The sequence below is a fragment of the Myiozetetes cayanensis genome, unplaced genomic scaffold, assembly GCF_022539395.1.
Source record: "Myiozetetes cayanensis isolate MyiCay16 unplaced genomic scaffold, myiCay2020 scf4, whole genome shotgun sequence".
Classification (NCBI taxonomy): Eukaryota; Metazoa; Chordata; class Aves; order Passeriformes; family Tyrannidae; genus Myiozetetes; species Myiozetetes cayanensis.
Genome location: NW_026087631.1, coordinates 64,204,658 through 64,219,269, shown reverse-complemented (window position 1 = coordinate 64,219,269; position 14,612 = coordinate 64,204,658). Strand labels below are relative to the sequence as shown.

The window sequence follows — 14,612 nt, the reverse complement described above, 5'->3', positions numbered from 1 at the left end:
GTGTTGAGGAAAAGCTTGTATCAGGACCAACATTTGTCAGAGGACCTGTTCTCCTTGAATATTTCCTGCTCCTCTTGAAATAATTTGTTTTCCACTGTTTAGTATGGATCTGTGTGAATTTCATGGTTTGGCCAACAACAGTGTGTCTAGCCTGAGATCCTGTCCCTGTCCTCCCTCCTCCTTCTTCCCAGGCTGAAAAGCCATGGTGTGCCCTGATGTAGAAGATGTTTTGTTCCCCTTCCCCTGTGCCTCTTGTGGTCTCTCTACTCAATTTCTGTGAGGACCAATGCTGTGTGTGGTGACCAAGGGACAGTCACATAGCAGATTTGACAGTGCCATCATGGTTTAGTTTGGGGCAGAAGAATGCTGGGCCCTGTGGCTTAGATCATCTACACCACAGGACATGGGTACAAGCTCTGCTTAGGAATGCAGGGTGGATCTGTGTCTGGATTTTATCTGATCTCCTCACTGAGTGAGATCTGGGTTAAAATTCAGCCATGGCTGACTGTGGAGAAGCTCTGGGTGCCACAGCTGGAACTGCACATTGATCCCTCTAGCTGGTTGGGTAGTGTGGGGCTGAGGCACAGGATGATGCAGGAGTCAGACAAGGGTCATGTGTGTCCCCCACCTCCCCTCCCCCTTCTTTCTGAGATTCAGGCAAGGCTGGCTTTGCCTGAGCCCTCCTCTTTGCGCACAGATCTCCCTTCTCCATAACCCAGTCCAGTGCTCAGTAAAGGGAGACCCTTTCTTGGGTGCCAGCTGGGAGAACGGTAGGGCAGTGGGACAAGTTGGCACTCACCGCTCGTCCCGCAGCTGAAGGGTTAGTCTGTGGATCCTGACTCAGGATGAGGCTGTGCCACAGCTGGTTCCCTGCCTTGCGTTGTGTCCCCTGGGAGCTGTCAGGAGGCTGCCGGAGCCGTGCGGTAACACGGGTCTCGGGGAGGCAAGCAAGGTCAGATGTCTGCTCAGAAATGAGATTGGTGATGATGCCACCGGTGCTGACAAATGGCCTGTCATTAATCTCTGACTCATGGCAGCGGAGAGGGCAGCGGTGGAAGAAACCCATGAGGTCACTGGCAGCCACTCTGCCCCTAGGGAGCTGCACGCAGCTTCCCCAATGATCCTTTCTGCATGGGGTGGGCACCCCTCCCGGGGGACGGGGAGGGGCTCTTTTTCCTACACGCCTGTGTTTGTGTTTGTGTGCAAGTGCAGGGCACAACTCCAGGCTAGCTCCAGTCAAGCCCCTAAGCACCTGGGAACTGAGTCTGGGCTGGATTGTGGCGTAACTCTCGCAGTGGTGCAAGTGGGATGAAGGTTGACACAAAGCTTGTGCTATCAGCGTGTTGCCATATCGTAGAGATACACGAGGTGCTGTGCTGCTGGGGGACGCTGCAGGAAGCTGTGAGGGGGCCCAGCTGGGCTGCTCAAACCATGGCTGTGGTCTCCTATAGGAGGGGGCCTTGCCTGGGGCTGGATCTGAAGGGTACTCAGCCCTCTTGCAGAGCAGCCTTCACCTTCTCTCCTGCTCTTTGACTTAGTTGCAACAGACCTGGAGGTCACAGCCAAAACAGGCAGGACGTTCTGTGGTAGTGGATGCTGGGGGGAGCTGCTGCACTCCCTGCTCAGCCATGCTGGTGAGCTGCACAGGGCTGAGCTGCATTTTGGGGCTGCTGTTGATGCTATGAGTACAAGCAGGGAACAGGTGACTTTCTCCTCTGGATTATTTGGGGTTTTTTAGTCTCTTGCAAGAGGAAAGAAGACATGGTTATTCCATCTCTGATGCACTCCAGACGCTTGAGCCTCTTGGGTAGTGCTGGGGAGTTGATGGGCAGCAGCAGACACGGGCATGTGGGGTTGTGATTTCAATGTCTGAAAGGGCAAAAGAGAAGGGAGCACTGATGGGGACGTGGAGGTGCTGATTTTGGAGCATGAGGGCTGCCACCAACCCAGGCTGCTGCAGCAGTGGCATAGCCTGAGCTGTGCTTCCAGGATCTTCTTCCTCCACCTCTGCTGAGCTGCAATTTCATTTTTTCACTTTTCTTCCATCCCCTCTTAACTGGAAGAAGTCCTAAATAAAGTTGCTGTCACTTTTATTTATGGGCACAGAGGAAGAGATGGACAAAAAGACTGTGTACTCCTGACAGCTACAAAGCATCTGGCTGTTTTTCTTTGCTTGTGTTGGTGAGGCAATCGATCCAGGCAAAGGGAAGCACCCTCCTAGGGTGCATGGGGCTCTTATGTGCCCCTGCTTAGGGCACTTCATGAGGCTGGATGGGAGGGGGCTCTGCATCCTGGCTCCTAGCCATTGGCTGTCACAAGGCCAGGCATGTCTTGGAACACCTGTCCTAAAATCCTGGACCCTTGAAAATACAGATGAATGAATATGCCTGCCTTAAGAATCCATCACAGGCTTCTTGTCTCCATCTTGATTGGTTCCAGTGAGGTCAACTTTTTTTAATAACTCCTGGACTTCAGCAGGGAAAACTATTTCCTTCAGGAAATAATATAATTAAGGCTGCCTGACACTTCTGATTATAAACCCCTGTCTTCAGTTGCTTGAAACTACGCCAGCCTTTAACCATTTGGACTGAAACTTCTTATGTCTCTGCCTGTGGCTGAATTTTTTTGGAAAAATTTAGCAAAGAGAGTTTTAAGCTGCTCGCAGAACAGAGTTCTGGGGAGAAAAAGGCATTAGTTTATCCACAGTTAAAAATAAAATTAAAAAAAAAAAGAAAACAACACATAAAAATTCTTGCAGACATTGTGCTGAAGAAATTTTAGTATCTTTGTGCTGTGAAAAAGGGTCTAATAGTTTTGGGGAAGGTTTTCAGCCAGGCGTCAGGGATCTGCCTGTTGCTGACGCCACGAAAATCCACCTTCCCTGCGCCAAGTGGCGAGGCTCTGAGACACGCTGCTGTGTGGGTGTGTTATATACAGCGTGTGCAGAGAGGTTCCCACAGCAGGAACTGCGCTGCTTTGAGCACACGTGAGTGCAAAACGTGTGCCCAGCTCTTGCACGGGATGCCTTGCGGCTTGGAAACTGTGGGCCTCTTCTGCTGGTCCAAGTAAAATCCGTGGATCCCTGAACGGTTTAGCTCCGGCTTGTGCTGGGGAGAAAGATTTTTGGCAAATGCTGTGTGTTTGGAACTTGGTTTGTTTGTTATTTGTTTGTTTGTTTTTGTTTTTTTTGTTTTGCAAGTGGTTTGGTTATCTCTTAGCCCTGTCTGTACTGTGCAGATGCATCCCGTGGGACATGTATCATGCCATGGGTACTGTGCTTCCTCCAGGGTTTTGCAGGGACCTGTTTAAACAGTGCTTTTGCAGGCAGGTTCCTCTTAACTCAGGTTGTTGCTACAGAAATGGCCAAAGCTAGAGTATGTGTGTGGGGCAGCCCAGACAGGCCCTATAAAGCAGGTGTCACACCGATGAAGTGCCCTGACCACAGCACTGCTGAGATCTCAAGTCCTGGTGATGCGGGGTAGGCTCAGCACTGATGCAAACCCTCCTGCAGAGATCTGACCCAGGACTTGTCCCTGCTCTGTGGCTGGCAATATTTGCTCCTTATGTGAGCCCACCTGAGCTGAGTCCAAGGCAGGTGCCAGTTTCTGGGGAAGCCTAGCTCACAGATGTTCCTGTTGGCTCAGCAGTAACTTATGCCCTGAATCAGGTCCTTCAGCTGATCACCTGATTTGGGCATGCCAAATTCCTCCAAAACCCCGTTTGACCTCAATCTGGAGTTCCTAAACAGCAAGTCATGCTTTGACTTCCATGTGGAAAGCCGGGCTACTGAACCTGTGGCAGGGGTGGTTTGTCCCATCAGCGCAAGGCACAGAGGTGGCAGGGGGTGTCAGTCCTTCTCATATGGGCAGGTTCTCAGCAAAGGCATCAGGATTTTGTGCTTTGTACCCATAATAATGCACTCCCTCCCTGAGGGTATGCAGTGCTAAACCCACCTCTCTTCTCATATCCCTGCCAAGCTGGAGTTGCAGCCCAGACAGGTCCCTGGCAGGTAGTGACGAATGAGCCTTGTCTCTTGCTGTAGCCTGGTCTCTTCTGTCCTGCTTCATCTGTGGCTAAAAACACAAAAATCAAAAAAAAAGGCAAACTAAAGAGTTGCACTGGCAGTGCAGAACCAGAGGAGGCTTGGTGGGGAGGAGCCCCCTCCCCTCCTTGCCAGTCACTCATCAGCTCCAGGGTGCCTGGCAGAGCAGCTCTTGACTGATGGGGCGTTGCGGCTGCTGGGCTTGGGGCAGCTGGAGTTAAATTTCTTGGTGGCTGACACCTGACAAGCATGATAAATTGTGGCACACCATGGCTGCTGGCATGATAAACAGTCCACTTCCCTCCTTTTAAGCTCTGGGCAAACTTTTTAATTATTTCCCAGCATTTTGCAAATGAGGGTTTCTCCATCAGGCATCCAGTGGAGTTTTGGGGGTGTCATTTATTTATTTAGGTTTTGTAGGCAACGTGGGGGGTGGGTGGGGGTTGTAGTTGTGTTTCTGTAGCATCCTCTTGGTGACTTGCCTAGGCTTTGCATGGGATCCTGGGGAGGACTTTGGCAAAACTCATCAGCTGAGGGTTGGGTGCTAATTAAAGCCTGTGGTGTTCCAGGATTGAAGTCATTGTCACCCTTGGGAAGACAGCTCTGCAGGAGTGACTCCCAGACTTTCCTCTTGCCAGTGGAGTTTGGCTCTTATTTTTCATTTTTAATAATGCAGATCCATAAGAGTTTGTTTTTCTCCTCAAAACATTTAAATAGAAGCAGGGGGAACAACACAACCTCAGCCACAAGAGCTGGATAATGACCACAGATCTCAACTGATAATTTGTCTAACACAAAAAGCGTATTTCCTGCTATAAGGGAGGGCACCACTGGATATACTAATGCCTCAGACTCCATCTCACTAGGCAGCATGTCAGGCGTAGCACAGAAAGTTCCTCTCCCATTTCCAGTCCTTGGTGTCCGTGCTGCAAAGCCGTACATGCATGCTTTCCTCTTCACACTCCCAGGTTCAGTCAGAGTGGCCTCTCCCTGCACCACTTAACACGTATGTGAGACTTTTCAGGATTAGGGCTTAGGCAGTGCAAGACTTCATGGGTAAATGCCTTGGTGCTGGGCTGACAGTGTAGTGTTGCTGTGCTGTTTCGTCTGGGGAGCATTGCTGTCTGTCTTTAAAGAAGATCACAGATGCCCCAAGCTGCAGGATTTTTTTTTTTCCCCTCTCCCATTTCATGTCTCTGAATCAAAATAATTAAGCAAATGCGTGCTTTGAGGCTGGACTGTGACGCTCATGTGGGAGGGCTCTTAGTCTAAACCAGCTTCATGTTTGCACCAGTTACCCCCAGCTGTCAGGACTGGGAAACAGATGCCCCCCTCCTTTGGTTGTTTCCTAAACCCAAAGCAGTGGCAGAGCTCCACCTGGTAACCTGACAGGTTGTCTCTTCTGTTTTGTTGAAGAAAATCCCAGATCTGAGCAGCGAGGGTTGGTCAAGCAGTCAGAAGAATCCTCTGGACGTTTATGAGAAATTGGGGACGCCCCAAGGACTCTGGACTGGTGGAGAGGTAAGAGGTGGGTTAAAAACCTTGCTCACCCAATTTGTACTTGATTGGTGTGCTCTGGACCACCTGGCTATGGTAGGTGTTTAGGATACAGGTCTTCTGGTGAGGATGGCATTTATTAAAGTGTGATGAAAGGCTGCTCCTGGTTCTGGTATGTGAGCAGCCTTTTGGCTTTTGTACAAAGAGGACAGATGCTGAGAGTGATTATTTAGAATGTGGAGGGCCAGGTTTGCATGAAGAGCTTGGAAAATGCATGTCATGGACTGCACATGGACAGTATCCTCATAAAGAACTCTCTCACTTGGAAGCCCTTTGGGCAGCTCAGAGATATATGGTCTAACCAGCGTAGCAGAGGTCCTGTTGTGGCTGAACCACCCTGGAGCAGGTAAGTGTCACCCAGCCTTGCTTTGTGATGGGAGGTGAGGTGCCACCTCTTGCAGACAAGCACAACTTGGAGCTCTCAGGTCTGCTTGATATTCTTTATGCTTTCCTGCCCTGGGAGGCTGCAGCATCACAAATGTGATGGAATTCCATGGGCTATGCTTGAAAAGGGCTGCATCCCCTTAGGAACCAACACCACCACCAGCCATGATCAAGAGATTGCCTCACCTCTGAGACCCATTGTGTATGTGCTCTGTATGGGGCTGTGGTAACACAGTGCTGTTTGAGGAGGGGGTTGGGGTTCATTTTCTCCAGGCCACAGGGACCCTGGTGGAGCAGGGAAGGGGCCTGTGAATGGGGCTTCCCCACCTGGGGACACAGACCCTGCAGAGCCATGCTGGGGAAGCCAGTGCTTTGCTGATGCTCTGCTTGAGAAATGAAAATGATGAATTAATATTTAACAAGTCTCTAAACGCCAGGCAAGGACATCTTAAGTAGGAATTGTCACCGTTTGACTAGCGCAGTCTCTCACTTAGCTAAAACTGCATGACTTTAGTTACATTGGTCTTGGAAAGCAATAGCTTACACCAAAGAGGAGAAACTGTTGGCCAAAATAGCATGAAGTCTCCTGAACTTTCCCTGTGCTTGTCCCCTGCCCTCTACCCCTGCATCATGCTTTCCAGGGGTGTTTTGCTGCCCCTTTAACCTTGGATTGGCAGAGTCCTTTATCCTCTGAGCCAAAAGCGAGGACAGAAATGCTCACTTGCGCAAGGCTGAATGTGGCCTCTGGAGTTAAAAGGTCCACACCCAGGGGTGGACTACACCTGATGGAGCCACAGTGGGAAATGGGCTGGGGTCTGGGCACGCAGAGATGCTCTGCAGCAGCACAACACTGCCCTTGACTTTGCCTGTTGGTGGCATCCATGGAGTGGTGTAGAATAAGGACTCCCTCTCTCCCTCCCCATCCTTGGTGTGGATCAGCCCACCCACGGGACTCCTTGCAGCTCTGCAAATAGAGCAGCTCGAGTAGGGTACGTCTCTAATAATACCAATTACTGTTACATGCTGGCTACAAGGTACACTGGCGGTAATGGGATTGGGGGGAAGGCGGGGGGGGGGATGAAAGGAAAGCGATGTAATATGGTGAGATAAATTAGCGTTGTAAAATTAGCCATAGGTCTAGTCAGGGATCTGACAAATGCGTTGCAGCTTTGGTACAAGCTCTGAGCGCTGCTGAATTGGATTTGGTGGCCCAGAGCAAAGCAGATGGGAGCAAGGGAAAAAAGAGTTTGAGGGGTCTCCAAACACACATGCTAACGGTTAATGCTGCTTGTTTCTTCCTCGGATTTGCTGAATGATATGTCCCCTGATGCCTGCTTGTGCGTGGCAGAGGAGGAGTAAAAGCCCAGCTCAGAAGATATACCGTTGGAGTAGCTTGAGCCTGGCAGAGAGATGGGAAAGGGGGTTGGAGAAGCATCAGAAGGGAGGTAAGCCTGCCAGCCTTGGTGCCCCAGCTGCCTGTCCCTACTCTGCATCACTGGCTTCCTCCTCTAGGTTTGCTCCCAAAGGGACCATTGATGGGGTTCAGGTGGGTTGTTTGACAGACATGTCAAACACATGTTGCACATGTTTTAGCCTTGTAGGAAGGGTAGAAAGCTGTTTTCTGCTTCCCTGTTGCAGCCTGACCTGTTTTCCCATGCCTGGATGGGCTTTGGGGCAGAAGGATGTGTGGAGCTGGGCATCCCACAACATGAGGATTTTGCCTGTTGACAAAGAGTGTACAACAAACTCTTTCCAATCCTGATGCCCACATTATTCTTCACCCTCTGAGGCAGAGCGTGGAGGCCAGGAAATGGCTTTTTTGTGCCTTATGGAGGCTGGGAAAGGGACGTGGACAGTTCCAGTGGGATCCTGTTCTGGTGGCTCATTAGGAGAGGCTCCACTGGAGGGATATGAACAGTCCTGCCTGTGAGCAGTGGATGGCCGGTGAGAGCCTCTTACGGATTTGTAAATGCAGCTAATTGCATGTTTAATGGCTGACGTATTACACAGGATCTCGGGAGAGGCAGACATGATTTAGGTCTGGTTTGATAAGGCATGTTATGTGACTCACTATACTAAAAAAGGGAAAGAAAAATCCTGAACATGCTTTGTAGTGCTCTGTGGTGGAGCTGTTGGGGGCCAGAGGGCTGCAAAGGGTTCTGTGCAAGGCTTCTCCAAGTCATGCCATGATGGTGCAAGAGGTATGGTGAGTATATGGCAGACGTGTCTGCAGCAGGGGACCTACTTGTCACATCCCTGGGGATGAGTTTGCAGAGGCCAGGCCACTGACCTGTGTGGTTTTCCAGCAGCACCAAGCTGAGCAACAAATCCCAAGGGATTGTCTCAACACTGCCTGGAGCATCCCAAGAGACTTGAGTTCACTTGTGCGCTGAACCCATGTGGATGGAGACTGAGGAGACAAACTGCAGTTTGTGGGAGGTCAGCCCAGCCACTGCCTGTGTCTCCATGTCCTCCTGCTGTCCTCCTGCTGCAAGCAAGGCACAAGCTGCAGTAGTGACACATTTAAGGTATTTCAGACCCCAGCCAGCCCCACTGTTAAGTTGTCCTGGCAAAACCAACTGTGGCAGCGGAGGGAGCTCCTTCCCATGACTTTGCTGCAGGAGAAGCAGTGATGTGGGACCGCAGCAGGACACTGAGCCGGTGGTTGGAGTGCCAGTAGCTGCATAAATAGAAATACAACTTCTCAGCTTCTTGTGCAGCAATGATATATCTTGTTTCTATTGACTTTCTTAAACCTCTAAAATACATTGTAGATTGATCAACGAATCTGCAAAAAGCACCTTTTTTTTTTTTTTTTTTTTTTAAAGTCTAAAGCAATTTTCTGCCTGCTCCTTGTGGTTGGCTCTGAGCAGACACATGTTCTCTTGTCCTATTTGAGGCTGGCATGCTGCCACGGTGGTAGGAAGTTTAGTAATACTTGAGCTGGATCGATTCAAGCCCATTATCTGTGCTGCCTGGGACTCGGTGGCGAAGGGGAAAAAATATTCTCCCCAAACGCATCAAAGCCCTGCGATAAGGACACACAGCTCTATTTATAGATGGACAGATGTCTTGCCAAAGCTCCTCTGCTGTCACTTGATTATGCAGTTTTTGAGTACTTAGCAGTGTTTGGGTTGAAGAAGTATGTTGTATCTGGTGGCTGAGGTGTGTCCCCTCCAGGCACAGCCCAGAGCGTTACTGCTTCGAGGTGGCCTTTGTCCTTCCTCCAAGTAGGGACCTGATTTTAGACAGTAAGAATGAAGTAGCTGAGAGGTCTTGTAGGTAGTTGTGGAGTCTGTGACCAAGATAAGGTCTGACCAACAATCACTCATCTTGTTCTTGCATTTTTACAGACTGACAGAGACCTCAAAGCTCCAGAGCAGAATGGCCACAGATGTTACATCAGAGCAGTGTGGTTGTTGAGCTGAGGGTTCCCAGCCTGAGCATGGAGATCTTCCATCTCCTGGGATACCTGGCTCTCGGCTGTGCCACCCTCCTAGCAAAGACATTTTAACTGCTCTTCACTCTAAACCTCACAAGCAGCAACATGTGGCCACTGACATATTGTATGTCATGTATTTACCTTCTTTATCAGAGGCTATCAGTAGTATTGGAATTGGGATCAGCTGTGCAAACTGCATGTTTGGAGTGGTTCCTCAGGCCAAGTTAGCTCAGGTCCTGCAGTGTATGTACACACACGTTCTGTGAGTATATGATTTTTGGGGGTATGATGGAAAGAATAGGCTGAAATGGGTTAGCAACTCCAGATTTGGTTCCTGGTGTGAAGGAGTGCTCGTGCTCATGTGATAGAGTTGCTCTTTATTCCCTTCCATATGTTGCTCTGTCACACTAGCCATGAATTTGGGAGAATGATAAAGGGTTCATTCTGCTTAGCTTTGAGTGTTGTTGTTAAAGGTGCTATGTTGTCTTTCCCTCAGTTCTGACCCTAGGAAAAGCACGGAAAAGTTTCTCTTAGCATCCAGTGGGAACCTTTTGTTTCAGCTATGTGCACTGTCACTCATCCTCTTGCTGTGTGTTGCTTTGAAGAGCTTGGCTAAGTCTTCTCAACAGCTTCTGATAATATTTCAGTGGCCCTGGTTGAATTTCCTCTAGTTAATCAACATGTGTCTTTTCTTAGGCCTCCCAAAACTTAAGAGCAGTGTCTTGATGTGGTCCAAGCATTGCATGACCTGCTGGCTGTGCCTCTGCTCCCGCAGCCCAGCGTGCAGTTGATTCCTTTGCTGCCTGGGCCCACAGCTGGCTCATGTGGGGCTTGCTGTCTGCCAGGGCCCACACTGGCACAGGGTGGGTGTTCCTATGTCCAAGCCCAGCACCAACTCACAGCAATGAGCTGGAGATTTCACCGTAAGTGATTTTTTCCAGGCCTCGGTGTATTGTGGCTCCAGCAGGGAAGGAGTTGTCCATGGGTAGGTTTGACAATCAACACGTGACTTCTTGGGTTTTTTTAACACGTCCTCTTGGTCAGGTGGATGGCTGTATGATGGATTCTGGCTGTGTGCCATTCCCAAGCCTGGGAGAAAGGAGATTTCTCCTCCCCAGGGTGTCCATAATGTGTTCGCCCGCACGGCTCCTGCGGAGTGCTCCAAGCATCCTTTGCTCTCCGCTTGGTTTTAGTCTGTCTCCAGGGTGCTGCTTAGCCTTGCTCATATATTCCTCTGACGAGTGGGCAAGACAGGAAGCAAATACCTTTGTTACAAAACCACATATGGGCTTTCAAAGGGTGATGACACTTCCCCAAGCTATCTGTCTCTTGAATGCACTTTCCCTCCTGCTTGTTTATATTCACAGGAGTGTTGCTTGGCTGTGCAGGTGAGCCATAGATGTCAAGAAAGATGTCAGTGTCAGGAGAAGGCTTTAATGCAAGTCTTCCAGCTGTTTTGTGTGATGGAAAGTGGATGAGACCCCAGTGTACTGAGGACCATGGGAGATGGACAGTCTGCTGGCTCTGGCACAGGAACCATAGCTTAGGAGAGTGGCAGCAGTAGTACCAGAGGTGATATTTTGCAGCTGGATGCTGATCTACAGTGTGACTGAGATGATAATTCAGTATATGAGGGGTCTTATGCAGGCAAGCTGTATATTCCAATTAAAAAAAAAAATAACCATCAGTAAAAGGGGCTGTACTCCCTCTAAAACCATTTCAGAGGGCGTCATGGATCCTGTGAGTCTTATGGCTCCTGGAGGGCCATGGTGGTGGGTGCTTGGTGCTCTACACAGTAAAGCTGGAAATCGTAGGGCCACAAATGTGGATGTGCATTTGCCTGAGGGAGGATCTGCCCCACTGAGTTCTGCCTCTAAACCACTGGGGAACCATTGTCAGCTTGGTGGTGGGAATAAATTTGTGTAAAATAGTCACCTGCTGCACCAGCTGGAAGGGGAAAAGTGCAGACCTACTTCCTTGTAGTCTCCCTGATGCCCTAGGAGGTGGTTGGAGGTGGGGATGTACTGGAAGAGGTGTTCAGCTGCAGTAGAGATAGGCAGGATCCCACATCTAGGTGGGTAGAGGACTGAGGGGTTCAGGTGCACACACCTGGATCCCTTCCATGTCCATGGTACTCCCAGGGTCATGTGTGCTCAGTACCAGTGAGGCTGTTCAAAGAGGAGGGAGACAGCAGCATTGATTGCACCCCTTAGCAATGTCTAATGTATTATTTCCCCCTTTATTTATTTCCTCCTTTTTTAAGCTGTGGATAGCTCTAGGAAGCCTCCACTGAGGCCCCATGTCTCCAGGGCAATTTACAGCACACACCAATCCTTCAGCATTCGTTACAGCCCCCAGTAAGGACACCTCAGTGCTGCCCTTCAGTAAGATCACATATTACTGGCTCTTTTTTCTTCCTCTTGCCCTAAATTGTTGCACTTTACATCGAAAAGGAGGGGCATGCACGTGGGGGCCAGCACAATTTATGGATCAGAGATTTATATGCTGCTGCGACGCTGTATTTTTTCCCCCACAGTGACACTTTATTGCCACAAATTACCAAACAGGCAAGGTTATGCGAGTGACAGCAGGCAGAGCTGTAAAGGACAGGAACAAGCGGCAGCAGGAAAAGTACCCAAAGGAGAGGGGGAGGTTGGCACCAGGCAGAAATAAAAGGAGGAGGGACAAGCATCAAGAACCAGCTTGCCTTGCAGTGGGATGTGTGGGTGAAACCTGGGAATCCGTATGCCATCTCCAATGCACGGGCATGCCACGGGGCTGGGAGAGCAGCTGGTGGTCTAGGTTTGGATTCTGTAAACTGTGGATTTTTAACTTTCCCCATCCCCCACAGTTGCCAGGTCCTTCTGCAGAATGCTTTTTTTCTGAGGAAATGGCAGGGTTTTAGTTGCTGAAGGTTTTTTCCTTGTGTTCAGTATGGTGTCAGGAGGGAGAAACATCTTTAGAAAGTGAGACCTAATCTTCCTTCTAAGCACCCTTCATCCCTAATAAGGTTTAGCCCATGACTGGAGTTCCTGGAAGGTGGCAGTGTCCTATCTCTGCACCTGCAATGGGTAAAACCCTGAAGCAACTTGAACCATACATAAAAGACAGATCCCCAGAGATGGGAATCAGCAGACTCCCACCTAGGGCTGGCTGAGGTCTTGTTGTCATCCCAACCATTGCACCACTGGAGTAAGGGCACCGCTCTGGGCAAATCCCAGGAGCTTGCAGTCTTATTTTCTTGGTTTTGCTCTCAGTGTTCTGCCTATATGCTGTAGGGACAGTCCTGGCTTTCTTTGGGCATCAGGCTTGGATCTGGAAGCTGAAGGCTACTGGCAGAAACCTTTCTGCCTCCTTGGTAGGGGGAGCGAGGTGCTGGGGGTAGAGGGGCAGGCAGCATTCAGAGAGTTAATGAGAGGTGTTCTGCCATGAAAATGGTTTTCTTGCTTTATGGTTGCGGGGGAAGCAAGTGTCCCAGGTCTGCCCTTTGGTGGAACAAGATGGTCACTTGTGTTCATCTGTATTAATACAGTCTATGTCCATGGTGGTGTGTGGCGCACAAGCACCGGCCCTTGGGTGGAGGAGCATCCATTTCACTGCTGAGAGCCTGTGGCAGCTCTGCTGCAACTTTCCTGGGCTCTGGTTGAGCAGCTCTGTCTGCGCCCACTCACCCAAGTTAGATCAGCTTAACTTCAAACGAATGTAAAAACCGAGAGGCTCGAGTTTGGCAGAGGTATTAAAGGGTGCCTTTGAGCTGGAGATGCTGCTCAAAGCTGCTGGGGAGCTGTCACTCTATTACTCTCGCTACAAAAAGCTACTCAGAGATGCTGAGAGCCACAGAGGCTCTGGAGACACAGCCAGAATTGCATTTAACTTGCAGAAATGTGCTACAGCCATGGGGCTCACCACACCAGCTCTAGGGAGAGTCAGCAGTTCCATGTGCTACCCTCCCTGGCAGCAAGATGGAGTGGGTTCAGGGTGCCTTTGCACCACAAAGGACCATTGTACAGGGCAATTTGAGTTGTCTGTTCCTGTACTTGTAAAGGATAATTTCTCTTGAATCCCAACGCCATAAGCCAGGTATTTAATCTTGCTTGAAGGGAGCATGTCTAACTCATGCAGGGCATCACAAACAATAGTAAGCAATCAATAGGCTAAATCCTGAGGTCTCCTACCCAGACTTTGCTGGAGTAAAGGTTGATAAAGTGCTGAGTAGTTACTCCAGACTTCAGCCCTGAGCTGAGGGCAGAAGGGATTGACTGATTTATTGATGATGCATTTCACTATGAATCTAGCTTGTCTGTTAGTCACAAATGCTCATTTAAGCATAAATCGTGGTCTGCCATGAGCAGATAGCTTCTCCTGCAGGAAAGCTGGGCAAAAAGATTTCAGATGAATGGCTTATTTGGTGAAAAATAGTTTTGGATCAACCCAAATAGCTTGTGTTTCTGTGTTGTGCTTGGCAAATAGCCTCAGCAAAAGAAAGTGAATGCCCACTTGTGAAAAAGATGAAGCACTGGATTTTTACATGACGTTTAGATCTCCTTTCCAACTGGTTTTAGGTTTTCTTCCCAAATCAAAAAGCCAGACCAGTTTTAGATGATTCCTCTGAAACTCCTTTTCCTTGCCCTCTGAAACCCTTTTTTCCTCAACCTCTGTGCCTGGGTTCTGCAGCAAGACCAGCGACACACGGCACTTCTTAAACATCTGTGAACCTACACTTCATTTAGTTTTAGTTGGCCCAGCAGTGTGAGGGCTCAGGCACTGGAAGGCCTTCATTCAGGGCTGCTCAGCTGTGGTCTGGGATGTGTAAGGCTGCTGAGGGGAAGCTCTTGCACCCCTGGGCACTTGGTGCCATAATGGGGGACTGGGATTATCCTGCCTCACTGGACCCTTAGAAGGCTTGGAAGGGACACAGAGCAGCTAAGAATGCCTTCTCCACATGCAAGGTTAGGCAAAGCATTATCTGTTCCTGCAACAAAAGAGTGTGCAAGCCCTTTGGAGGTGTCTGTGCAGTCACCTTCACTCCAAACTCTTAGCAGCTGGGACATGGCTTGCTTGTTCCCCTGTTCTCGAATCATTATCCTTTTCTTGATCCCTAAGATGAGTAGTTTCTTACTAATTCAGGAATAAAACCATATTACTCTATCACCTCCTCAGCTGGGTTTTTTTCCCCTGTAATGTTGC

At 49.5% G+C, this 14,612-nt stretch overlaps 1 protein-coding gene across 5 annotated transcripts in view; it reads left to right on the top strand.

Moving 5' to 3' along the window:
- CNTFR (ciliary neurotrophic factor receptor) overlaps positions 1 to 14,612 on the top strand; it is a 202,704-nt gene that overhangs the window by 45,853 nt on the left and 142,239 nt on the right. For 2 of the 5 annotated variants that reach the window (XM_050329558.1, XM_050329559.1), the window contains one exon: positions 5,459 to 5,563. The exons of 1 other annotated variant lie outside the window; for it this stretch is intronic. In XM_050329558.1, coding sequence (XP_050185515.1) covers positions 5,459 to 5,563 — 105 coding nt within the window. Of the gene's footprint in view, positions 1 to 5,458; positions 5,571 to 14,612 lie in introns of all 5 variants that reach the window. 2 more of the 5 variants (XM_050329561.1, XM_050329560.1) reach the window with 2 other exon arrangements.